Source organism: Equus quagga, chromosome 15 (assembly GCF_021613505.1).
Source record: "Equus quagga isolate Etosha38 chromosome 15, UCLA_HA_Equagga_1.0, whole genome shotgun sequence".
Taxonomy (NCBI): domain Eukaryota; kingdom Metazoa; phylum Chordata; class Mammalia; order Perissodactyla; family Equidae; genus Equus; species Equus quagga.
The window spans coordinates 21,037,395-21,064,009 of NC_060281.1; the positions used below are offsets into that span (position 1 = coordinate 21,037,395).

Consider the following 26,615-nt stretch of genomic DNA (forward strand, 5'->3'; position numbering starts at 1 on the left):
CCTAACGGAGAAAACAAACAAAATGTTTACATAGGGACCCAAAAAGACCTAAATAAGCAAATGGACGTGCCAAGATAACGGACAGGAAGAAATCATGTTGTAAAGATGTTATCTCTCCCTCAAACGAATCTGTAAATTCAGTGCGATTACAGTTAACCCAACAGTGTCATTTTTTCCCCTTTCTGGAATTGAGTAAACTGATCATAAAATTTATATGGAAGGACAAAGAACCAAGAAGAAGAAAAGAAGAAAAAGAAGGAGTTCCAACCTGGCTCTACAGACGCCAATCTGCTAACTCGGAAATTGAAACAGTGCGGCAAGATGCAAAAATAGACAGGTGACTAAGGAATAGAATAGAGAGCTTGACACAAAGCCAAGAATCTATGGGGCAAAGGGGGAATTTCTGGTCAGAGGAGAAGGGACATACGGGTCAGGAATGGGGCGGGGACAGCTGGCCATCCATGAGGGAAAAACAAGATTAGATCCTCTGGCACACCAACTACGACAGTAAATTCCAGTGGCATTAGAGCCCTGAATGTGGAGAGTAAAACTATCAAATTTGGAGCTGATCTTAAGGAATTTGGGATAGTAGAGAATTATTTGTTTTATAGGTTTTTACAAACTTCTTGTTATGGTCATTTTCAAAACCACACAAAAGTAGAGATAATAGTTTAAAGAGCCCGCATGTATCAATCACTCAGCTTTGATAATAATTTAAAAACTTCCAATTAACAAGAAACATTACAAACAAAGTGAAAAAAAGAAAGATTTATAGCAATCATAAAGTACTTTCATAATCAGCAAGGAAAAAAAAACAGAAAACAAAAGGAAAATTAACAAAGGGCGAGAGCAGGTCATTTCCTGAAGAGGAAACATGATAGGCCCATGATAGGACTATATAAACAGTTACTTATCCACACCAGCAAAAAGGAAGTGCAAATTATGTTTGGAAAAATTTTGCAACCCTGAGAAGTAGAAATTCATGGCACGCTGGACGGAAAGCTCACTGGCACAGTCATTTTAGACGACAATTAGCAAAATCTGGTAAAGCTGGAAACCCAGATTTCCCTGGAACCCAGTAATTCTGCTTCTAGATGTGACTCCAGAGAAATTCTCATAGATGCACCCAGGGAGACGTGTACAAGGATGTCCGTTCACGTTTCTTGTAATAACAAAAACACTGGAAACGGGTGTCCCGCAACAGGAGAACAGAAAAGTAAACTGAGTCATCAGATGGAATACTATGCAGCAGATAAAATTAATGCACTCACCCTCAAGTGTCGACATGGATAAGTATCAAAAACATGATGCTGAGAAAGATAAAACCAAGTGGCAAGGGGATATGAGCCAGATTATACCATTTATGTAAAAACTTGACACAGGAGCAACAGTATATATTTTCGTGGATACATACCCGTTTAGTAAAAGCGGAAACACAGATGGGAAAGACAGACAGGACTTCAGGAGAACGGTTCCTTCTAAGGGAGAAGGGACAGATGAAATGACGGTCCACAGTTGGAGGTGGGGGGCAGATTATAGCTGTGTCTGCAATGTATTATCCCTTTTAAAAAATGAGGAAAGCCGAAGGAAATATGGCAAAATGTTAACACCGTTTAGTCTTTGTGGTGAATACATGGAAGTATTTAATACTGTTGTATATTATTTACTATCCTCTGTATTTCATTATTATTCTGTATATCATTCATTTAATAGTGGAACATGTGCTGATCTCCCTAACCTCTTACTCTTTTTCTCTGGAGCTCTCTCCCTCTCTTCCATCTTTTCCCTTCTCTTTGCCTCCCTGCCTCCCACAAGTTTCTGGCCCCTGAGGAGCAAAGGCAGTTAGGGAGCGTGATGCGGGAGGCAGGCCTCTTGTGTCCGGCTGTCCCCTGGGGGGCATCCTCCATTCTGTCGTCAGTCTCTCCTTGGGTGTGCGGAGCTGGCCCCTTCCGGCCTCCCTCCCTTCTCTGGTCCTGGAGGCAGGAGTTGGTGCTTTCTGCCTGGGATGAGGCTGACATCCAGGCAGTGGAACCAGGACAGGCAAAGGAGGGAGGCCGGGGGGACCCGCCTACGTGGGGGTGACCTTGCCACACCACCTCCATGGCGGTCCAGAAGGATTACGAGTGCCCACAAACCTGTCCTCATCTCTCTTCTCCTGTCCCTTGTGAATCCAAGTGGAGACCCCCACCAGGCTGGCCTCTTCCTCCCCTCCCTGGCCCCCATCTCCCTTGGTGAGGGAATTCTGAAAATATGAAGGAAGGGACTGGAAACTTCATCCTAAGAGTGCTTAGGGGACCTGGAATGGTGGGTTTGGGGACTGCACATCTGTCAATACCACTGAAGGCAAACCTGTGTCAATTATGACAAAGCAGATGCCATTAAGCTTCTCTGTGTTTAATTCAACTGACAGATATGTTTTCTATTTGCATCTGATAATGCAAATGTCAGAGAACAGAAAGTGTGGACATGGTCCTTTTTAAAGAGCTACATTTTGAACATGTCTCCATTCTTGGGATAGATAAGTGATTATCTACACAAAAATCTATGTAAAGAATTATCGTTAGAGTCAGAATCATGCCTGGAGAGAGTGATTGTGTGATTGGGTCACACAACCCAATTGATTAATTAATTGAAGAGGGCAACCAATCAAAAAGCACAGCTTTCAGACCAGATAATACTAATAGTATTGTGGAACAGAGAGGCAGTATGGGGTGGTGCTTAAGCAAATGTCTCTGGAGCTGTGGGCCCAGGTTCAAGTGCCAGCTCCTCTTCTACCAGTGCAAAAATTTAGACAAATAAGTCGTTTACTCTGTGCCTTAGTTTACTTTTCTATGAACTAGAGCTGATTTGTTCGGATGAAAGACATTAATACCGGTTAGATGTCAGAACAGTGCCTGGTATGGAAAACATGCTCAGTGAAGGGTGGCATTCTTTTTTATAATGTACCCACATCTCATATTCATTCATCACACTGCATTTACAAAGTATATGGTTCATTTGGTCCTTATACTTGTCTCCTGAGTGTTCTCTTCTCTAGACAAATGAATAAACGGAGGTTCAGAGAGGACCTCAGTGACAGAAGAGGGTGGTAGGAAGACGGTTGAAGTTGAGGAGTTTGCATATCAGACTCAGGAGGGTTCCAATTCCAGCAGGACCACCTTGGGCATCCTGGATGGAGAGCTTCCAAGTGGGGAGCGGTCACATTGGCTGGAAGAGCCATTCGTTTCCTTAGTCAACAAATTTATTTAGTGTTCCTTCATGCAGGCACTTGAAATACGTCAATGAAAAAGACAGTCCTGACCCCAGTGTATAGTCAGTAGGGGACACAGAGGAGTAAACAGGAAATTACAATCCAGAGAGATAAATGCTCTGCCGGGAGAAGTCTTGGCACTATGGGAGTCCAGGGCACCTGGCCAGTGTGGGGCCTCGGGTGCATGCATGTGGAACTTCTCAGAAAAGGCCTCCTGGAGGACGGAGCTCCTGAGCTGAGGCCTGAAGGAGTGACCAGGGAGGAGGGGGGGCTTCAGAGAGGGACTCAGGAGGAAAAGGAAGAGGTGGAGGGTGCACGGGGCGGGGGCAGAGGATGGGCAGAATGTGACAAACAGTCATGGGGAGACCTGCCGCAGGGAGGGGGATAGAGTCCCGGTGAGCAAGAGCGTGAGCAAAGACGAGAGGCCAAAAAACAGGGCTCAGTTCAGGGATGTTTGGTGCGTGTAAGCTGTGGGCTGGAAACAATGCTTGGGCGAGTCTTTGGACATTCCTCTTGACTGGTGTCACTAAGAAAAGGAGGAAAGCCAGGATCTTTTGCAGGGACGGGTTGATGAGCCAAGGTTCCTAACAAGGTGGTTCTGAAGATCCAATGAGACCTAGAGTTTGCCGTTGCTGGCAGGAGTGTGGGCAGCCCTGACGCTTGAAAGCGGGGCAGGCAGGAGAAATGTGAATGGGGGTCCAGGAGAGAGAATGCAGCTGTTGTGGGGATGGGCAGGAGGGAAAAGTTCCAACCCACGTCAGCAAGTTCTCTTGCTTTTGGGGACAGAATAAGCACAAAGAGAAATCCAAGAGGTAGGAAAGTGCAGTTATAGACTCCCGAAAGGACTGGGTAAATTTAAGAAATTGATTTTGTAAATAAATAAGCATACACCCATACAAACACACATAGGCATCCATAAACAGGAAGTGGTTACCCTGGGAGGTGGAATAAAAGGCGAGTTTTGTTTTGTTCTGTGTGTTTTTCTGTGTTTTCTATGTTCTAATGAGAATATGTAACCCCTGGAGCCAGACAAGAGACACAGTAAATGTTACTTACACACAAGAGGAGTTTTCAGTATAGAGTGAAATGTCACCAAGAGGTCGTACAACACCGGGAAGAATGAGGAACTAGGGGACTTTCAGATGTGGCTCTGAGGAGACAGATGGCCTGAGGAAAGCAGTTCTGCTGGAGCAAAGGGGCAGAGTCCATGCAGCAGACATTAAAAACCTCGTGGAACCACAAACTCCCAACAAAGGGAAGTATTTGCAGCCCCTGTGAAGACCAGGGTCAAATCTTCCTAAAATATAAATAGTTCCCAGAATTTTATAAGGAAAACACAACAGTGCAGTATAAAAATGGGCAAAGAATATAAAGAGGCCAGCTCACAGAAAACAAGATGCAAGCAAAACACAAATATTTGCTCAGCTTCAACCGCAATAAGAGGACTGCAAATTACAAGAACACTGAGAAACCATTTTTCATCTATCGGATGAGCAATGTGCAAAAGTCTGACCATACACCCCGTTGATAAGGCTGCTCATATACGGCTAGTGGAAGTATAAATTGGTTCTTCCTTTATGGAGGGGAATTTAATATTTATCTGAATTACTGATGTATGAACTCTTTAGCTCAATATCCTACTTTTATAAATTTATCCTAGAGAAATATTTGCACTGTATAAAATGACATATGTATAGAGTTATTAATTGTAGCATTGTTTATAATAGCAAAAGACTGGAAACAATCCATCATAAGGACTGATAAATAAATGAGACCACGATAGTGGAATACCATGCAGCTATAAAAAGTCATACGGAAGCTCTCTATACACTAATAGAAGAATATCTCCAAGGTATATATTTTAATTACTTTTTAAAACAAATTATTTATTTTAGAATAGTTTTATATTTATGGAAAAATTGTGAAGATAGTACGGAGAACTTCTGTATACCCCACACCCAATTTCCCCTATACTTAACATCTTACCTTAGTACAGTATATTTGTTACAATTAAGGAACCAGTATTGACAAGTTAGTGTTAACTAAAACCCATACTTTATTCAGATTTCCTTAGTTTTTACCTAATATCCCTTTCCTATGCCAGGATCCCTAGTTCCTCTTGGCTGTGACAGTTTCTCAGACTTTCCTTGTTTCTGATGACTTTGACAGGTTTGGGGAGTGCTAGTCAGGAGTTTTGTAAAATGTTCCTCTAATGGGATTTGTCTGATGGTTTTCTTACCATTAGACTGGTGTTTTGGGTTTTGGGGGAAGGAAACCACAGAAGTGAAATGCCCTTCTTATCATGTCGTATCAAGGATATGTTCTATCAAAGTGACTCCTTACTGTTGATGTTGATCTTGATCACCTGCCTGAAGTAATGTTTATCGTGTTTCTCTACATAAAGTTACTCTTTTCTCCCCCATTCCGTACATCTTCTCTGGAAGAAAGTCACTATGCGCAGCCCACCCTTAAGGGCTGGTAAACTATGCTTCACCTTTGACCTACTCTCCTTAATGTGTTTTTTGTTTTTGCGATTTTTTTGAGCATTTCTTTACTTTCTGGCATTACAAGATGCTCCAGGCTCACCTTGTATATTTCCCGCCCTGGTCCTAGAATCAGCCTTTTCTCCAAAGAGCCCTGGTTCTAGCAATTGGAGAATGGTATTAGAAGCCAAGTATTGGGCATTAGGTTTGCTGGTTGCTAATGGAATGTTCTTGCTTTTGGGTCCTCTCAGCTGACAGAGGGAGGAAAGGCATGTGTCTATACTAACCCTTATATATACATAGATCTACCAATATATTTTATATAATCATCTGTATCTACATTAAGCTAAACGTGAATTCATATTGAAATCTCCAAATCTAATCTGTCACCACATGGCTCATTATAGCCTCTTCTCCTTGCTTATCTGTAATCTTCCCAAGATACACATATTTTTAAGTGAAAAAAGGAGAGTGCAGACCGAATGTGTATAATATGCTACCTTTTGTGCAAAGAGGGTGGAGAATTAAGAATAGATATCTGTACTTGCATAGAGAAATTCTAGAAAGATGTATAAGAATCTACTAAGAGAACTGAAAACACACATTTATACAAAAACTTGTATACAAGTGTTCACAGCAGCATTATTCATAATAGTGGTGGTGATGGTTGTACAACAATGTGAATATACTTAATGCCAATGAACTGTACACTTGAGAATGGTTAAGGGCTGGCCCCGTGGCTGCCTGGTTGTGTGCACACTCTGCTTCCGTGGCCCAGGGTTTCACCGGTTCGGATCCTGGGCACCAAAATGGCATCTCTCATTAGGCCATGCTGAGTGGCGTCCCACATAACACAACTAGAAGGACCTACAACTAGAATATGCAACTATGTACTGGGGGGATTTGGGGAGAAAAAGCAGAAAAAGAAAAAGAAGATTGGCAACAGTTGTTAGCTCAGGTGCCAATCTTAAAAAAAAAGAATGGTTCAGATGGTAAATTTTGTAGTCTATTAAAAAACACCATTTTTTTAAATGTAAAAAAAAAAAGCTATTGCGTTCATTCTGCTTTATTATTTTCCAGTCAGCTGTTTTCAGGCTCTTAGAGCTGTTGCTGTGTGGTATCTAGGCCATTGCTTTTAACTGTTGCATGATGTTCCACGGTATTTCTAGCATGTTTTATGGATTTTCTAAATTGAGATATAGTTGATGTATAACATTATATTAGCTTTAGGTGTACAACATAATGATTCGATATTTGTATGTATTGTGAAATGATCACCACAATAAGTTTAGTTATCCATCACTATACATAATTACAAAATGTTTTTTCTTGTGGTGAGAACTTTTAAAATCCACACTTCTGGCAATTTTCAAATATACAATATAGTATATTCAAAAAAGTTTTTTTTTCTGGGCCGTCAATGCGGAGTGCATGAACCCAACCACTCGGCCACGAGGCTGGCCCCTCAATACGGATTATTAACTACAGTCACTCTGCTGTACATTACATCCCCAGGACTTATTTATCTTATAAATGGAAGTTTGTACCTTTTGACCCCCTTGGCCCATTTTTCCCATCTCCCCCCAACTCTAGCAACCACCAATCTGTCCTCCATGTCTATGAGTTCAGTGTTTTTAAAAATGTTCTATGTGTAAGTGAGATCATATAGTATTTGTCTTTCTCTGTCTGACTTGTTTCACTTAGCGTAATGCCCTCAAAGTCCGTCACTTGCAATCTTGCAAATGGCAAGATTTCTAGCACATTTTAGACCCCACCTTCCCAGACACCAGGAGACGAAGCTGCGGAGGTATCCTGAGGGATGGGAGAAATTGGACTGAGGCTGTTCCTCTGATGTTGCCCCGTCTTTGCAGTAAAATTGGAGGCTGTGGAGAGGCCCCTGGAGAAAACCAGGGCAGCAGCTGTGGAGAATGGCAGTTAGTCATCAAGAGATGAAATCTAGACTGCCACGTGGCTTCAACTGAGGTCACCCAGCATGAGAGCAGGATGCAGGTAGCGAGCGTGGCTTAGTGCCCTTCGCCACCCAGTGCTATGAACAGAGGAAGCTACCCGCCCTGAGGACCAGAAGAGAAGAGCAGAAAGTGGGGTTACAGACCTTTGGGAGATAGCAAGGACATAGTGGGAATGGCCTCCCAGGGGATTAGGCTGGGCATGGAGGCAGCTGAAGCTGAACTGGGATCGAGTCAGAAGGGGCTGGTAAAATGGTGAGGGGTGGAATGAGCAGAGACCAGACTTGGTGGGCATGAGGAGGGAGCAGCCAGGCCTGGGTGTAGCTGGGGTGCACTTCTGTTTAGATTTTGGATGCGGAGGAATGTGATGTATGCCTGTTTGCATACGTATTGCATGCATGTATTAATTTGATATATTTATTAAATGTAGGTTAATTCATCTCACTTCTCAAATACAGGGCAGCCATGTGGTAAAGCTCTGGAGGGCCCCTCATGTCATAATCTGGGTGAATGATGCTCCCTTTAGTTGTTCAGCACACAAACTGTGCACGGGCTCTGCTGGCATCTGAGTGTGATGATGACGACTTTACCATCTACAGAGTGCTTACTGCGTGCCTAGCCCCCAGCTCGGGGCTTCACCTTCATCATCTCAGGTGTCCACACAACACCCCTCTGAGATAGGCGCTGTCACCCCTGATCGACAGGTGAGAAAAAGGGAGACTCTGTTAGGGAAGTGAAATGACTTGTCCAAGGTCACCCAGCCAGAAGTTGTCAGCGCCCTGTGCTAGGGCAAGGAACAAGGGGTCGGGTCGGCATCTTCCTGGGCTCCCCAGGACCCCTCAAAAGCTCCAAGGGCCTGCTAGTTCTTGGGCCTCCTCGAACAATCCCTGTCTCGCTCCCAGGGACCTTTGCTGCTTAGAGAGCATCTCTGTGGAGGAATGGTGGTGGGAGGTAGTGGTGGAGGAATCCGTCTTTAAGGGGCTCCTTCCGAGAGGGTGGCCTTCTCTCTCAAAGACTGCAGAGGGAGAGGAAGGGAGAAGGGGGTGGCAGGGTCGGAAATGATTCCTCAGGAGGCCACGGGGGTGGCAATGGGGGGAGCCGGTAGCTGCCTGGGTTGTGTCTTTGAACTCACAGAGGAGGCAGCGGGCAGGGCTGTTGCAGAGGATCAATCACAGATCAAGGAAGATGGGACTCCCAGTCCCCTACTAAGCATAATGGGCAGGGTAGGGGGTAGTTTCGTGCCAAGAGAAGGAAGTCTCTGCGCACGACTGTGGGAGGAAGCCTGAAGCTAGCCGCCCTGGGATGCTCAAGTGTACACAGACACAGGAAGGACTTAAGTTCATTCGGAGTTGACAAGTCCTTAATCTAAGTGGATTGGGAGGCTATCTCTATCCGAGAGGCTGGAATGCTCGCAGGCACAGGCGCCAGGGTCCGGGCCAGAGAGACCGGAGGGGGAAGCCATGGAGAGATCTGGAAGGACAGAAGTGCAGTTGAGGGGCTGCTGCAGGAGGCTGGGGCCTGGGAGGAGGGGGTGGCTGGGGCAGAGACTCCGAGGCGAGGAACTGGTGGACCAAGTATCCCTCGGTCCTTCCTGTGAGGGCCATGGTTGGCAGGCAGCGATTTTCTAACAATAATAGTGATCAGAATCTGAATGCCTTTAAGGCAGGAATGAACTTACCTGTTGCCACAGTCGTTACCCCTCCCAGCCTCATACCCAGGCGGGTCAGTTCTTTTCTATGACCTGCTGGCTCCTGCGGCTGTTGGATTTTTGACCTTTGAGACAGCTGCAACGCCACCTTTGGGGCCCCCAGTTTGAGGGCTGAGATGAGAGAGGAGGCTCAGGCCCCATGCCATGGGCCCCAACTTGGCCCAGCTCCAGCAGTGGGCTTGGCTGGCTCCGGCTCAGCCGTCCCCTCGGATGCTGCTCCACGGTGCCGGGCTCTGGATGGTTCTCAGAGAGGGACTGTTGTGCATTTAGCATCCCTGGCACTGTGGCCTGTAAGTGCCAACTGTGCCCTCTAGTTTTTGTAACATTTCTAAATGCTCCCTGGAGGTGGTATCACCCTGAGAGCTACGGGGGCCCCTCTTTGGTGCTGGAGAAGTGACTTCCACCCCCACCAGTCTTTTCCTGGTGTAGAGACACAGAGACACAGAAGCCAGTGGCATGGGCTGTTTATTATAATAATGCCCCCGAGTGAGGGAGGAAAGAGAGAGTCCGGGCCAGGAGGGGTGGTCAGCAGGCAGGTGTGAGCAGGACAGGAAGCATGGAGAGCCTCCCAGTCAGGGAACACTGGGAAAGGGTCACTTAATCTTTAGGAAAATATACTCAGAGCGGGAGAGAGATTGTAGGGTAAGTCCAGCCACCAGAAGCCTGGCTGGGAAAAGAAACACTTTGAGCTGAGGAGGTGGGCGTAGAGGTCTCATTACTAGGGTAGGCATGGCGTCCGGGCCCAGGTGCCACTACCTGGAGCCCATTCCACCAGCAGACATGGCAGAGCTGAAGGCAGCAAGGAGTACCCGCCCCCGGGCCAGACCCTCTGCGGGCCGGTGGTGGCCGTGGGGAACCAGGCTCCTGCGGCTCCTCTATCCCCACATGGTTATCTGCAGCCACTGTGGGGAGAGAAGCAGCAGGTCCAAGGATGGGAGAGGTGGGGGTGGGCAAGGTGCCTAGGGAGAGTGGAGGGCAGAAGGTGGTGGAAGGTGGTGGGGGTGGGGGGCGGTGCTGCCAGAAGATGCCTTCCACGCACCTCATTCAGGTTCAAGTGAATATAACCAGTATTTCTGGGGTCCATGGTTAGAAAGTACCCTGTTTGGGGGAGGAGGCAAGGGGAGAGGGGTTGAGAGCTGAGTCGGTGGTCTGAAAGACCCACTGCCAATGAGGGGGAGGTCAGAGAGGGTGTAAGAAGCTGCTCCCCAGCTAACCCCCGGCCCCGCAGGGAATTAATGATAGCAACTCCTACGACCTTGCTGTGAGCCAGGCCCAGTCCCGAGTACTCACCAGATACTAACTCATTTCATCTGTACCTCAATCCTTTGAGGGCAGTGCCCTTATCCACATTTTATAGATGAGGGAACGGAGGCACAGAGAGACCAAGTGACTTGCTCAAGGCACAGAACCAGCCAGTGGTGGAGCTGGGGTTTCAACCCAGATCGTCTGTGCCCTATACACAGGAGTGGTTCTGGAGCAGCACCCCTCATATGGGTGTGTGGGGGAGGGCCAGTGGTCCCCGGCCTAGGGTGAGGAGTGGGCAGATGCCTGACTTACTGAACATGGCCTTCAGCTTCAGGAAACAGTAGATGAAGCTGTCAAAATCCACCATCATGTTCTCATTTGCATACCTGGCCACCAGCACCTGCATCACCTTGTTATTTAGCTTGATGCCTGGGAGAGAGAGCAGTGCGGAGGGGAAAGAGCCCGGCCCTCTGGCCAGTGCCTCCTCCCTCCCTGCCCCCAAACCATCTCCTGACCCCTGGCCACCTGCTTTCTCAATGGCCAAGCGCATCTCATAGGAGTTCAAGGCGCCTGAATTGTCCTCGTCACACTCACGGAAGATGTCCTGAGGGGACAGACAGATGTGGTAGGGCCGTGTGCAGGGCATGGTGGTTGAAATGATGAAATCCTTCAGTACGGTTGCCTCACAGCTGCGGCCCAAGACCCCAGGGCTCCCTACCCTGGCCCACACGCTGAGCTCCCAGTATTCCTGCCATCTAGGGGCCGTAGGGTTCATTCCAGGCCTAGTAGGGTGCCTCTGGCACCCTGCCCAGGCTCTCCCGAATGCATCCTTTATGACGGCTGGAACCTGGACTATCCTGGTTATTAAATATTTTGACTAACTAAAACACCAACGCTTCAACAGATGCTGTCGTGTTGTGTGTATGCACACATGTGTGCGTGCCCGTGTGTGTGTGTGTCTAGTCAGGTGCTCCAGTTCTAGCTTCCTCCTTACTAGTCCCCATCCCTCTTACATTAATTTTCGAATTTTACTTAGTTAATTAATTCATTAAGTTGAGGTGGAATTGACATGCAACATCATGTTAGTCTCAGGTGTACAGTGTAATGATTTGATGCTTGTAAATATTCCATCCCTCTTGAGGACCTCTGTTTTTCACCCCCATAAACTACCCCCTTCAATGCCAGTTACCGTCCATTTCTTGATTTTTTTCCACAGGATCTGGAACTCCAGAAACCCCAGCTTGCCAGAGTCATCTTTCTGGGTGGTGGTCAAGGATATCAGAGGGGGGAGTGAAGAGGGCATCTTGGGGTCAGGGAAGCAGACGGCTCACCGAGGGGGGCCCAAGACCAGGGAATCTGAATGGTAACTGTGGTAAGAGCCAGAAGCACTAGCATCTTCTGCTCGCCCGAAGCCTCATCCGCATGAGGATGGAGGGCATGGCTGGCCAGAGAGGTGGTCACCTCAGGGCCAGGTTTGGGGGTAAGGGGGACAGAGGATGGGGAGCACTGGACAGGACCACCACTGGGCAGGAAGAAGATACATCCATGAGGTTGACCATACAGCGGCACACGTCCAGGCCGAAGCCCTGGGTCTTGAAGTGTGTGACTGTGAGGGAGGGAGGGGCAGGAAGAAGAGACTGGTGATCAGGGTGGTGTGGGGGACTCAGGGAGAGGTCAAGGTGAGGCACGAACTGTGGGGGGAGGGGGTTGTGGGTGGTGGAGGTGACAGACTCACATTTGGAGACCACTTTGTTGAGCAGCTTTTGTAGCCCGTACATGCCTATCTCCTTGCCCTAGGAAGGAGGTCCGTAAACCCCTGCTCTGGCCTCTTCAGCCCCCAGCCACCTCCTTGCAGCCCCCAGCCCTCAGCCCCTCACCTCTCCTCCAGCCACTGTCTCAAACAGACGTGTGAAGTCCTGGTTTACTTTGTCCTCAGAGATGTTTTCCTGGAGGGAAAGGAGTGGGAAATGGACCCAGTCCAGAAAGATCCTTCACAGCCCAGATGCTTCCTCCGGTCCTCCAACCCCACAGGCTTCCCTCACCTCTTGGAGCATCTCAGCATAGTTGGCTTCATCCAGTTCCCTGAGCAAAAGTGGATGAAGGCTCAGGTTATTGGGGGTCAGAGAGACCCGGATTTCAGTGGGGTGGTCGTGGGGAGGTCTTGTTGTCTGAAGCAATATGAAACAGACCTCATGGGACCTGGGTTCTGGCTCTGCTACTAATTGGCACTTCCCCTCCTCATGCCTCAGTTTCCCTGACTGTAAAATAGGATCGTAGTGGGGGGAGGACCCGATGACTGCTCCCTGAGCTTGACGTCCTACAGCTCTTGGACGGGTGGCCTCGGAGAAGTGAGGTGGGGCCCCTCACCAGGACTCGCTATGCTTCTCTGTGAAGACCCGAAGCAAGAAGTCAGCATCCTTGTGCGGCTCAAAGGTGGAAGGAATGATGATATAGTCCCCTGGAGGCAGCCGGAGATGGCTGCTCACCTCCCGTGCGTTGGAGAAGATCTCTGAGAAGCCGTGGTCCTGATACTTCATGAAGAAGTCCTTCTTCAAGTGGATATCCTGGATGTTCTGAAACTACATGTGCCCCGGAGGTGGGTACAGGGCTGGCATGGCAGGGCAGGGAGAGAGGGACCCCCAAGGGAAAGCCTGGCCGGGTAGGGCTGGAGGGGAAGTACCACCATTAACTGACTGGGCCTGGACACCACCCAACTGGCAGGTAAATCCAGTGTGGTCTCTTCCTTCCCTGACTCCCACCCAGGGCCCCAGGGGCTGGAATCCTAACCCAGTGGCCCACAGACCCCTTCACAGAATTCCACCCCTTGCCCATCCACATGCAGCCAGAGGTGGAGTGGGTGCCTGCCCAGGATCGAGCCCCACGTCATCTTCTGTACCTCCTTTGGGACCTGGGAAGGGAAGAGAGAGGAGGGTCAGATCCCAGGATGATGAAGGGGCTCAGGCCTGCGGAAGCCAGGTGGGATGTGTGTGTGTGTGTGTTAGGGGGGTGTTAAGGGCACTGGGACATGGGTGGTGGGGTGGGATATGGGCTCTGATAGCTGAAAGTCCTAGTGTTAATGATCTCTCAGCTTTGGACAGCAAAGCACAGTTTACACAAAGTGTTGCCGTGCGAGATTTTTACCACCGCAGGACAGGAAACTGACTCCTTAAGAGGTGAGCCAATGTGCCCAACTGCACACTGCTGGAAAGTGAAAGCGCTGGGATGAAAATCTGGGAGAGCGGTTTCCTGAACACGAACATTTTCCACGGAACACTCACATCCTACAGGAAGCTACTAGGTGATTATTGAGATTGAGGGTTGAACCCAAGTTTATGAGAAGGTGAAGTAAACCAAGATAAATAGGTTGCTCTCCTGCAGGGTGGGGGTAGAGAATATAGCCTTTTGTGGAAGGGAAGGACTCGCATCTGACCTTGGAAATTTCTTGATGCGCGTCTGGCGTCTGCTAACCTGGTGGACTCCCAGCCCAGGAGGAGGGCAAGGCTCGTGTCTATTTTTGTTCTCTATTGAACCACTGGAGACTGGACTGGGGCCTGGCATACAGTAGGTGCTCATAAATACTTGCTGAATTTATAAGTGGGTGAACCGTTTCTAGGATTTTGCAAAGCACGGTTTGGGTACCACTTGTCAGGGAATCCCCTTGGCCACTGGAGTCAATGCTCTTGGTGGGGCGTCTTGGGGGAGGCTCGGGGGCTTGTGAAGTTTCAGAGCGGCTGGGAATCAGGACACAGGCTCTGCAGCTGACCTTTGGATGTGTGACCTTGGGCAAGCGACCTCGCCTCTCTGGCTCTCAAGTTCCTTCCTTTTCATTAAAGGCGTTGCTATTTGTAAGGCCTTTGGAACAATGCCGAGCACAAAGGAAGTGCTGCTTAAGAGTTTTAGATGTAAAAATCTGTGAAAAGGAAAGCGCTGGCCCTGCCTCAAGAGCACAAGGCACCAGTCAAGAGAGCTAGGGCTGTGGCACCTGTTGGTGTGTCCCACTCCTGGGTGGGCAGTGGCCTTGGGGAGGAAGAAGCTTGAAGGGGTGAGGCCAGGAGGGGGAGCAGGAGTGGCTGGAGGACCAACTGGGGCGCCCACCGTGTAGATGACAAAGCCAATGGTTTGCAGCTGGGCTCCCTGGGGCCGTGCCTGCCTCCAGTTCTTCTGCATCAGGGCCACCAGGCAGGTGCAAACGACTTCATTGTTCTCTGGGTCGTCGTCCTCCTCAGGGAGAGAGATCTTAAACTGGGGGTTGGTCCAGAATGTGTCTGTGGAGGAAGCAGATCAGGATGGCTCTGCCCTTCCCGGGGTGGATGGGCTTGCCAGCCACACGCCTGCCTCCTCACCAGGGATCTGATGTGCCCCTGACCCCCGTGACCCTGGACCCTTAGGCCTGGTTGTGTGGTGAGTCAGGGGCCCATCACTCACACATTGCCCCCGAGAATCCCCTCACCCACCGAGGTAGTTCCTGCAGCCCCCCGCGGTGCTGCCCCTCCGCCAGCTGCCCTCGTAGAAGGTGGCGTGCCAACTGCTCTTGCAGTCCTCAGAGAGCGTGTCAGGCATCAGGTTGCAGATCTCCAGGAGTGTGAAGTTGTTCAGGAAATCTTGGTAGGACATCCTGTGGCAGAGGAGGGTTTGCTAGAGCCCATCAGCGGTATACCCACACCCATAGCGCCCCCTCCCCATCAGCGGCATACCCACACCCATAGCGCCCCCTCCCCATCAGCGGCATACCCACACCCATAGCGCCCCCTCCCCATCCAAGGCACAGGCGCGTGGGTGGCAGAGGAGATGAGGGGACGGGGCATGGTGGGAGAAGGAAGTCCACCCCAGGCCGCACTGACCAGAACTCCCCATCCTCCTTCTTGTGTAGCAGCTGCTTCTGGATGTCTAGGTCCACCTCTTCCCACTCCCTGGCACTGGAGCAGAGACAGGCAGTGGAGGGGGCAGGGCAGGGCGCCAGGGGACACCTCCATTCTCCGGAGGGATTCCCTATCCTTGATTGCCTGTCTGCTGGGGGTCCTGAGTGAGATGGAGAATCCAGAGCGGGGGGGCCTCGCCCTGGGCACAGGTTGTCCTCCCAGACGGGACGCCAGTCGGTCCCTCTGGGGCATGGCCTTGCTCTTGGGGCCTGCTGTGTGCTCTGCCCCTCACCCAAGGGTGCTGGTCAGGGGTACCTACTTGTCACTCCAGGCTCCATTCCACTCAATCCGGCCCCAGGGATTCCGGACCCGAATCAATGTTTCCATCTTGCCTTGGTACAAGACCTAAGAGGGGAGCGGTAAAGGTCAGGGGCACAGCGGCAGGAGGAAGCTCTTTCTCAGACCCCTCTGGGGAGGATGCAGTTGTCAGACTCACGTCCTGAAGGCCAGTCACTGAGTAAGCATGTCCTCTCACCAGCATCTTCTGGGTCAAGGATTCCAAGTCGCTGTTGCTGGTGATCTGCACAACAGAGAGGAAGGGAGGAATTCAGGATCTGGTCAGAGGGACTGGGGCACCTGAAGAGAGGCGAGAACTCTCTCGGTTCATTTTTTATAAAAATTAAACTTTGTATTTTCAAATAATTATAGATTCACATGCAGTTGTAAGAAATAACAGAGACAGAGCCAGTGCACCCCACATCCGGTTTCCTCCGGTGGTAACATCTTGCAACACTTGGTACAATATCAGAACCAGGATGTTGATGTTGATGCAATTCATCAATGATGGACAGATTTCCCCACTTTTACTCGTACCCATTTGTGTGTGTTGTGTGCAATTTTATCACGTGTGTTTGTGTAGCCGCAGTCACCAGGCAGAACGTTTCCCTCGACACGAGCAGCCCTTGTGCTGCCCTCTAATAACCACGCCGTCTCTTCTTACTTCCCTAACCTCTGACAACCATGAGGTTGTTCTCTATTTTTTTTTTATTTTGTCTTTTCAAGACTGTCACATGAATGGAATCAGACGGGATGGAACCTTTTGGGACTGGCTTTTTTCATTCAGCGTGATGCCCTTGAGATTCACCCAAGTTGGTGCATGTGTCAATAGTTCATTTTTTTTTTTTATTGCTGAGTAGTATCCCACGGTATGTATGCGCCACAGTTTAGCTATTCAGCCATTGAAGGACATCTAGGTTGTTTCCAGTTTCTGGCTATTATGAATAAAGATACTACGACATTTGTGCACAGGCTTCTGTGTGGGCATAAGTCCTCATTTCTCTGGGATAAATGCCCAAGAAGGCGGTTGCTGGGTCATACAGCAGCACTCTGGGCTCATTGACTTATTTGAACAAATATTTGTTGGGCATCTCTTGCATGCCAAGCACCATCCTTAGTCCCAGGATACAGTAGTGAAGGAGACAAATAAGGTTCCTGCCCTCATGAAATGTGAGAACTATCTGGAGGAGACAGGCTACGAATAAAAACATAAATAAGGAAGACAATTTCAGATTGTGATAAACATTGGTGGAAAATCAGAACAAAGTAGAGAGTAAATGGGAAGTGGGAGCAGCTAATTTAGATTGGGAAGCAGGGACGACTAAGCTGAGGAAGGGGCATTTGAACTGGAAAGTGAATGAAAAGGAGCTTGCCATGCAGGTATCTGGGGAAAGAACCTTCTAGGTGAAAGCAACAGCAGGTGCAAAGGTCCTGAGGCAGGACCAGGCATGGCTTACCTCGATAGAGCAGCCCAAGAGGGAGGATCGCTCTATGGCCTTCCTAAGCATCCTCAGCAGGTTCTGAGGGGGCCTCTGGAGTTGGAGGCTCTGGGTCACACCCCCTGTGAAGTCCTCAAAGCCCTCCACCGTGTTGCCCCCTGAAAGTGCTTCATAGGACCCGTTCAACCTGTGGGCACAGAGAGGGCACTGTTTGGGCTCTGGCATGGACATGTGGGCTTGGACATTGGAGGGTGTGGTGAAGGAAGGGAGGGCTGCCCAGCCGTCCTCCTGCCTCTTCCCCTGACTTCAGCTGCCCCCATAGCTGCCAAGTATCAGGGCAGGCTTGGAGGCAAGCCCAGCTCCTTGGCTCAGGGCACTCACTTGGCATATGCCTTCTCCAGCAGGGCACTCCAGAACTCAGTGCGCTCGGGTGAGTGCACGAACACCAGCTTGCCGTACTTTGTGGGCAGCCGGTCATCCACCACCACGTCCACCCACTGCCCAAATTGCCAAATCTGTGGGCAGCAAGGTGGACCTCAGCAGGGCATGGGACATCTGTCTGCCCGAGGCCCCCTCCAAGCAAGTCATATGCAGGCATTCACACATTCACGCGCGTGCATACACACACACACACACTCACTCCTTTCACGAGAACTCTGTTACACAAGCGCCTCCTGGTGGCCAGGCTCAGTGACACACTGGTGTCAGAGGGGCCGCTCTCCAGAATGGCTGCAGAGGGAGTGAAAGATGATGAAAAGCCTGGACGCCATCCCCAGCCTCCTCCCCAGGTTCTGCCGTGGCCTCGAGGGGGACCCCACCCACCTTTTGACCCTGGCTGAACTTTAGGATTTCTGAGGTCTTATGATTCTCAGAAATGTTGTGATTCTCTTATGATTCTCAGAAACATTTTATGACGTGGGGAATTTGTCCACATGTTGCTAAATTTAAAGAGCAGATTACAAAAATTATGTGACAGAGACTCCCAATGTCATACACACACATATACATATACATATATGTGTGTGTGTGTATCTGCCGAGAGAGAGAAAGAGAGAGAGAGAGAGAGAGAGAGAGAGAGGGACAGAGAGAGAGAGAGAAAGAGAGAGAGAGAGAGAGAGAAGCAGGAAAGCCACCGACGATTTTCTTTTCACGCTTTAAAAAATTAGCTTACACGATTTCTTTAGTGAGCAGATACTTCTCTGATAATTAGGCAAAACCCCACGCTAATGAATGTCATTTTTCAAAAAGAAAAGAAAAAAGATAAATTTCAAAGCACATACTAATTCTTTCCCTCCCTCTCTTCCTCCATCTCTCCTTCCCTCTCTCCCTCCCTCCTTCCTTCTCGCCCTCTCTCTCTCTCTCTCTCACACACACACACACAAACACACACACACACACACATATGCCACACAAAGCAACTCTGGCTTTCACATCACCCTTCACCTGAAAATGGAAGATGCCAGCATAGTTTTTCTTGAAGCTCTGCCCCTTGGGTACCACGCGGTTCAGCAGTTTGGGGTATGTGGTAAGGGAGCCGATGGCAGCCAGCAGCCAGCAGTCCCCTGGAAAGACAGGCAGGGGCTGCCCCCTTGAGCACCCCCCATGAGGGTCCCAGAGGAGCAGCAAGCCCTGGAGGAGCAGGAAGCGGCTCTGAGGCCCGCTCCCCAACAGAGATGTACCTTCCTGCCGGCCCTCCCAGGAAGGAATGTGGAGGGAGGAAGCGAGTAGGGAGAAACAGGGCAGAAGAGGCAGGCTCTGGGGGTGAGCGCCCTCCTTTTTCTATTAGGTGAGAGATTCACAGATTGAAGCATTTGCTTTTGTTTCGGGATTTGAGGGGGAGGTACTTTTGGCCTTGGTCTTGCTCCTCACTCTGGGACCCGCTGTCCTTGGGAGAGAGCCACTCGTCTCCCATTTCCTTGAACAAATCCAGTCACCTTCCCTCACAGCCCCCAGCTCTGTGATTATGTTGTGTAGTGATCAAGACGTCTCTCACCCACATAATATTGGAGAACCAAGGGGCTCAGTCTGTACCCCAACTGTTTCCCTGGGGCTAGGCATCGATGGGATACAGGGGTAGTATCCCTGGTCCAAGGTCATCCCTGGCCATCTCTGTCCTGGGATATCACGGACCTCACTGGGTGGGGCCGTGGGGCAGGGGGTACCCTGTGTGAGTACTTGAGGCCTGGCTGAGGCTGAGGGCATTGGGGAAGCTTCCGTGATGACCAACAGCCTCCTGGCTGCCTGAGGTACTCGTTGGGGGAGGCAGAGGGCGGGAAAGGAAGGTTAAGGACACTCCAATCCTCCATCACCAAAAGGGTGCCTAGGGAGAAGCCACTTTTCTCCTCTTGCAGCCCAGTGAGCCTGGGCGGCAGAGGTGGGCCTGAGGTCTCCTTGGCCTCTGCCCTGCCCGCATCTGCCCTTTGCTCTGCTGCAAATGGGACAGCACTCAGCCCCAGAGGAAGCCCAGCCTGGCCTCAGCCCTAAGGATGCAGTGAGGGGCTTGGGGGAAAGCGTGGACGAGGACAGGCTTCGGGAGGAAGCTCTCTCTCGGGGCAGTCCATGGGAGCCTGTGGGGGGGCGGGCTGAGGGGCCCAACGCTCCTTTACCTTGTACTCCACACTGAGGAAAGTCTGGCACCTGCAGTGGCTTTAAAATGGGTCCACAAGTTCTTTGACAATCCTCCCCTCAACAGGGGGAGCCTAATTCCCCTCCCCTTGAGTGAGGGCCGGATCTCACCCTTGCCTCTAAGGATAAAGTGTGGCAGAGGGTACCGTGTGTTCCCTGAGACCAGCGTGGAAAGGGCATCGTGGCTTCCTCCTTCTTCTCACTCTCAGACCACTCTCTCTGGGGCAAACCAGCTCCCGTGCTGTGTGGACGCTCACGTGGGCCTCAGAGAAGCCTACGTGGCGAGGCACTGAGGCCTCCTGCCAGGTGAGCACACCTGGGCAGCCCCGTCTGACGTGTTGACTGCAGCCTCAGGAGAGAGCCTGAGCCAGACCCACGGGGCTGTGCCACTTCCGGATTGCTGCCTCACAGAAACTGAGATGACGGATGTCTGTTGTTGCTTTAAGTCCTTGAGTCTTGGGGTAATTTGCCGTGTAGCAATCAACGACTAGTATACACCCCAGCTTACCCCAGACCCAGACGGCAGAGGGAGGGGCGGCATCCGGATTAGGGGACGCTCTCGCTACCACCTGCTCAGACGGGGAGGCGCAGGGCAGCAGGAGAGGTCGTCTGAACCCGGGGGTCCTAGTTCCCCAGCCTCAAAAGAGACTCTGGCCCTTCCCCCACCTCAGCCCTCTTCCCCAGCTCCCCGCCGCCCCCCACCCCCCCCGCAGTGGAGACCCGCTTTCCTGCTGCCCACTCACCGAGCACCCCCTGGCAGATGTCTGTGGGACCGACCCCGTCCACGATGAACTGAGGATTGCTCGTAATTTGCTGCAGTGAAGGAACAAAGGTTTCGGGGAGCCCAGGACACCCCCTTCCGACCTCCCTCCCACTTTCCTGGGGAGTGATGCCCACCTCCAAGTTTTAGGGGAAAAATATGGATCGAGGGAGGGGGGTAGAGGGCCAGCTTGGTATAGCGGTAGGTTGTGATAGGCAAAGCTGGTGAGTGACCTTCCCAGGGTTTATCTGGGAGGTTTCGCACTTAAGTGTGTCCAGAGCCATCCCCGGCCCTGGTGGGGGAGGCCAGGGCCAGGGCCAGGATAGGGCGGCGGGGGGATTGGAGATTATCAAGTGATTGGGGGGGACACCACAGCCCCCCCTCCTGAGTCCATGCCTCCTCTCCCAGTGCCCACTGTGGGCCGCTGCCAGCGGATGTTCTGCGCATTTTTGGAGTCGGGGCCCAGGTCCTTGAAGCCCAGCGAACTGTGCTCAGCAGGGAATAAGGAGTCCTCGAACAGCTCCCCCTTCCTCAGGCAGACTGCTCGCAGCTCCTCGAAGATCTGGTTGCTGTAGCTCTGGGCATTGTTGTACCGGCCCACGCCCTTGGCCTTGAGTCGGCTCTGGCTGATGTGAGCTGCCATTCCCTTGGAGAGAACGGCCTCTGCTTAATAAGGAAAAGACAAATGTCTGAAATAAAAAGTGGACAGAGGATCTAAACAGATAGTTTTGAAGAAGATATGCGGATGACCAGTAATTGCATGAAAGAGTGCTCAAAACATCAGCATTAGTCACCAGATGAGTGCGAGTCAAGGCCACAGTGATATACCACTTCACACCCACTGGGATGGCTATCATCAAAAAGGCTGATAACAACAAGTGTTGGCGAGAAGGTGGAGAAAGTGGGGTCCTCATACATTGCTGGTGGGAATGTAACAGGGGGCAGCCACTTTAGAAAACAGTGTGGCAGTTCCCCAAACAGTTAAACATAGAATTACCATGAGAGCCATCAATTCCACCTCTAGGTAAATACTCAAGAGAAATGAAAATATATTTCCATACAAAAACTTGTACACAAATGTTCGTACCAGCGTTATTCACAGTAGCCAAAAAGTGGGGAAAAAAACCCCGAATGTCCATTAGCTGATGTGTGGACAAATAAAATGAGGAATCTCCATACAATGGAATATAATTCAACAATAAAAGGAACGAAATCCTGATCCATGCTACAACACAGATGGATCTTGAAAACATTATGCTAAGTGAAGAAGGCAGTCACGTACTGTGTATTGTATATAAAATGCCCCAAATAGGCCAGTCTCATGGAGACAGGATGTCGATCAGTGGTTGCTTGGGCTTAGGAGGATGGGGGATTTGGAAGTTGATGGCAAAAGGGTGTGGGATTTGTTTTGGAAGATAATGAAAATGTTCTAGAATGGCTTGTGGTGATGGTTGCACAACTCTGTGAATGTACTAGAAGCCACGAATCATACACTTTAAAAGGGTGAATTGTGTGGTGTGTGAATCATATCCCAGCAAAGCTGTTAAAAAAATGACCCCCGGCCCGTGCAAACAGACACTGCCTTTTGGGGAGAGTGGAAATAATGGTGGGTAGAGAGCTGGAGGGCAGGGAGAAGGGGCCACTCACAGGGAGTCAGTTAGGGAACCAGCTGGCGGGGTGGGGTGGCTGAGGCTCTGAGAGGACAGATCCTGACAGATCCTGAGCCAGCCAGGCAGCTGGGGACCCAGGATGCCCTGCCCACACCTCCTCCCCAGGAGGGACTGCAACTGGCTTACACCCCTTCCTGAGTATCCGCCCACCCACACACATGGGACCGACTCCAGCAGTGGCCGGGAGGCGGGGGCAGGTGGGGGCACAACGGACGACCGGGACGTGGAGGAGGGAGAAGAGATGCCACCACAAAGCCGGATCCACACTGAGTCTCCAGTGCCACCCGCACATGCCCCTGGGGTCGGTCCTCCCTCAATCTCCCCACTTCTCAGCTCCCCACACCATCAGGAAGGATGTGGTCTAAGCTAAACAACCCAGCCGGGGCCTGGGTGTGGGAGGAATCCAGAGAGAGGGAACGAGGGGCAGCTGCAGAGAGGGGGAGACGCTTCTGGGCTGTCCGGAGACGAGAGCTGCATTGAGCCCGTGGAGGGCTGGGCTCCTCAGAGGCAAGAGCAGAGGGTCTCAGTTACTCTTCCTCCCGTGAGCTGACAAGGAGCAAGGCTGACGGGACTGACGACCGGCTCTGCGCCAGGCACACGCGCCCTGCGATAGGTCCATGCAATACCCCCAGTAACCAAAGAGGACAACAGCCCGGATGTCAGGGTCACAGGGAGAGGGTTGGGTGTGGGACTAAGTCTGAGCGCAGACCCCAGACTAGGCTGGTGACCTTTTCCCTACACCATGCCCCCTCAGGAGGCACCTCTCCTCAGCGGGAAGGCTTGTCTTCCCATCTTTGTCAACGGAGAGAATCACAGGCCATTTGTGGCTGCACTTATCTGATGCCCCCTTATCCTGCCCACTACCCCAACCAAGCAAACGCATTCTCCGTCCCACATCAGTGTCTCTTTGGGAGTTCCCTGGGTCCAGTAACGACCCTTGCTGTCTCCTCTAGTTAACCTGACAAACCCAAACCAGGCTGCCACCACCAGGCCCAGTGCCTTCGCGCTCAGGCTGCCTTCCTTCCTCTGTTGCGTGGGACTCTTCTCGCCTCTGTGCCTCCGCCTGGAATCATTCCTGACCCCATGCACACACCTTGTCCCCTGGGAAAAGTCCTGCTAGGCTTTCCAGTCCTTGCTCAGTGCCACCTCCTCGGTAAAGCCTCCCTTGACGTGCCCAGGCTGAGTTTGGGGCCACCCGAGTGTCCAACGCCTCCCTTTGTTATGACACCCATCATGGCCCACCCACTCTGAGTTGGCCTGTCTGTGAGCTCTCAAGGGTGCAGGAGGGGCCCCCATCCACCACTGGGTCCCCTCTGTCTCATACAGTGCCTGGCCCAGCAGAGGCTCAGAAATGCTTTCAGTGAATGAAGGAATGAATGACTTTTTCATAATTTTTCATCTATGTTTGCAAATCCATGTTTTCTCTCTCCTGCCCCGACCCTCAACTCTCTGTCTCACTGTAGTCCCCAATGTCTATAAATTTGTTTCCCTCTCTTTTTTTTCCCCTTTTTTTTTTATTTTGATGAAGATTAGCCCTGAGCTAACATCTGCTGCCAATCCTCCTCTTTTTGCTGAGGAAGACTGGCCCTGAGCTAACATCCATGCCCTTCTTCCTCTACTTCATATGTGGGACGCCTACCACAGCATGGCTTTTGCCAAGCAGTGCCAAGTCCGTACCCGGGATCCAAACCGGCGGACCCTGGGCCACCGAGAAGCGGAATGTGCACACTTAACCGCTGCGCCACCAGGCCGGCCCCTGTTTCCCTCTCCTACGAGAAGGAAAGCTCAGGAGGGCGGGGAGCTTTGCTCTCTTTGCTGCTGGATGGAGCGCAGAGCAGGTGTTCACTAATGTTTTGAATGACGTTCCCCAGCAGCTCCTGGAAGGGAGGTCTGTGCGTCTCAGTTTCTCCCATAGGAAGAGGGCCCAATAACGATGCTGTGAAGGAATAGATGGGCATAGGCTCATCCCAGGGACCCTTCATTCCATTAGAGAAGGCCCACGAGCAGGGTCCACCCCAGAGCAGGTGCCCAGGTGGGAAATGCACCTGGTGCTAATGGTGGGACCTGCAGAGTCCATCCCAGCCCTGCACGGAGGCCATGCTGCGGTGGGGGACCAAAAAGAGCTCTGCTCAGCCCAGGGAAGCCGGGGTTGGTGTGGGCAATAAGCAAAATTTCCGGCCACAGCTAAAGGCCCCTCTGGGGTCCCCTTGGGGTCCCTGGGGCCTGGAGTCTCCTGGTTGCCACTAAGAAAAGTTCATTGTCCACAAGGATTAGGATGTTTGCTGAAGAAAGACTTGGGACCCTGCCCTTTGCTTCTTCCACAGAGCCTGTGACAAGAAGATATTAGGAATCCTTCCCCAGTTATAAAAGTAACTAGCACCCTGGGGCTGGCCTGGTGGTGTAGTGGTTAAGTTTGCATGCTTGGCTTCGGCGGCCCAGGGTTCGCAGGTTTGGATCCTGGGCGCGGACGTACACACCACTCATCAAGCCACGCTGAGGAGGCTTCCCACATAGAACTGGAAGAACTTACAACTAGGGTGTACAACGAGGTACTGGGGCTTTGGGGAGAAAAAAAAAGAGGAAGATTAGCAACAGATATTAGCTCAGGGCCAATCTTTCTCACCAAAAAAATAATAATAATAATAAAAAATAATACAGAAAATAAAATATTGCCTTTTAAAAAAAAGGGAAAGTAACTAGCACTTACGTAGCTTTTACAAAAATAATAGTTAACAGTGTTTGATGACTCAGTGCATGCCTGGCACAGTTCTAAACAGTTTACGTATATTAACACATTGAATCCTCACGACACCCTGTTGGTAAGGTTTACTATTATTGTCGTCCTGCTTCAGAGGGAGAAACCGAGGCACAGAGAGGTTGAACTTCCTCAAGGCTGCCCTCTTGGCAGGCGGCAGAGTCAGAGGTGCACCAGTGCAGGCTGGTCCACACTCCCTGCCTTCACACTCGCTGCCTTGCTGGGAGGGAGCCTCGGTGGAGGGACAGAGGCCATGCTGGAGAGAAGGATGAGGGGTGCATCCCTTCCTCCATTTTACCCCAGCCTCTGGGTGGTCTTTGTTAAGTCACCTCCCCTCAGCTGGGAGGGGGGCTGAGGATGGATAAGGTATGGATAAGGGGTCGGGGAGGCAGCTCATTCCTCTCTAGCAGAGCTAGTGCCCTGGGCTGCACTGAGCCAGAGTGGGTAGCTGTGTGACCCTGGGCAAGTTGCTTTACGTCTCTGAGCCTTGGTTTCCTCTTCTGGGCAAAGAGGCTGCTATATCCTGCCTTGAAGTGTGTTTCAGGATTGAATGACGCAGCATACATGGAAAAGACTGGCAGTCAGTAGGTGCACAGAAAACACCGGTTGCCTTCTCCCCACAGACCCGGTTAGTCAACCAGTATTTACTTGGCTCCTACTGGGATCACCTAACCCCATCCTTCCTGGGACCTCATGATCACAGGGACAGCAGCAACACTTCCGCTCAACATACAGGAATCGCCTGTGCTTATCTGTCTCTGCCGCTGGATTTGAGCTCTTAGAGCAAACCGTAGCTCTTCTCACCCGCCCTTGAGTATGGAGTGTTTGCCCTGTGTGGACGCCGCCCCCCCAGCTCTGACAGACCCTCCCCAGGCAACCCCTCCTCAGGTTCCCCTCTGTGGGCCACAGAGATAGGGAGACGGCGCCAGGGAAAGAGGCGGCCCAGGTTGGGAGGAGTAGTCAGGGAGGTTCTGAGGGCGGTGACTGCCCCGTTCCTGGCTCTCAGCTCAGCCCGCTCCCCGAGGGAGGGTGCCCGTGAGCTCCTGGACCCGGAAGATCAGCCGGGCCGCAGGGAGGAGGGCGGCTGGGGCCGGAATCGCGGAGTCCTCCCCTCTCTCCTCTCCCTTTCCCTCCAGCCCTCTCTGCCAACCCACGCCCTCGGGGCTGCCTAGAAATGGCCGAGAAAGCTCCTTCCACTCCCGCAGACTTGGGGAGAATGAACAAATGGCTGTGTGTGTGTGTGTGTGTGTGCACCTGTAGAGTCTGTGTGTGTGTGCAGTCTGTGTGTATGTGTCTGTGGAGTATGTGTGTGTGTGTATCTGTGGAGTGTGTGTGTGTGGAATGTGTGTGCTTGTCTGTGGAGAGTGTGTGTATGTGTGTGTCTGTGGAGTGTGTGTGTGTCTGTGGAGTCTGTATGTGTGTGTGTTTGCAGAGTATTTGTGTGTGTGTGCGCGTGTCTGTGGAGTCTGTGTGTGTGTGTGTTTGCAGGGTATTTGTGTGTGTGTGCGCGTGTCTGTG

General features: G+C 51.1%; 1 protein-coding gene across 1 annotated transcript; it reads right to left on the minus strand.

Moving 5' to 3' along the window:
* Nucleotides 1–9,856: 9,856 nt before the first annotated feature.
* On the minus strand, nt 9,857–21,315 carry CAPN11 (calpain 11). Its single transcript, XM_046639838.1, has 21 exons — nt 21,088–21,315; nt 20,579–20,725; nt 18,731–19,066; nt 17,669–17,802; nt 17,306–17,474; nt 16,009–16,092; nt 15,832–15,917; nt 15,495–15,569; nt 15,108–15,268; nt 14,749–14,918; nt 13,550–13,561; nt 13,021–13,232; nt 12,696–12,735; nt 12,531–12,599; nt 12,389–12,446; nt 12,195–12,259; nt 11,843–11,911; nt 11,179–11,257; nt 10,966–11,082; nt 10,448–10,506; nt 9,857–10,310 (listed from the first exon to the last, which is right to left on the minus strand). The coding sequence occupies exons 1-21, from the start codon at nt 21,313–21,315 to the stop codon at nt 10,284–10,286; spliced, it is 2,397 nt and encodes a 798-aa protein (XP_046495794.1). The 3' UTR covers nt 9,857–10,283.
* Nucleotides 21,316–26,615: the final 5,300 nt, after the last annotated feature.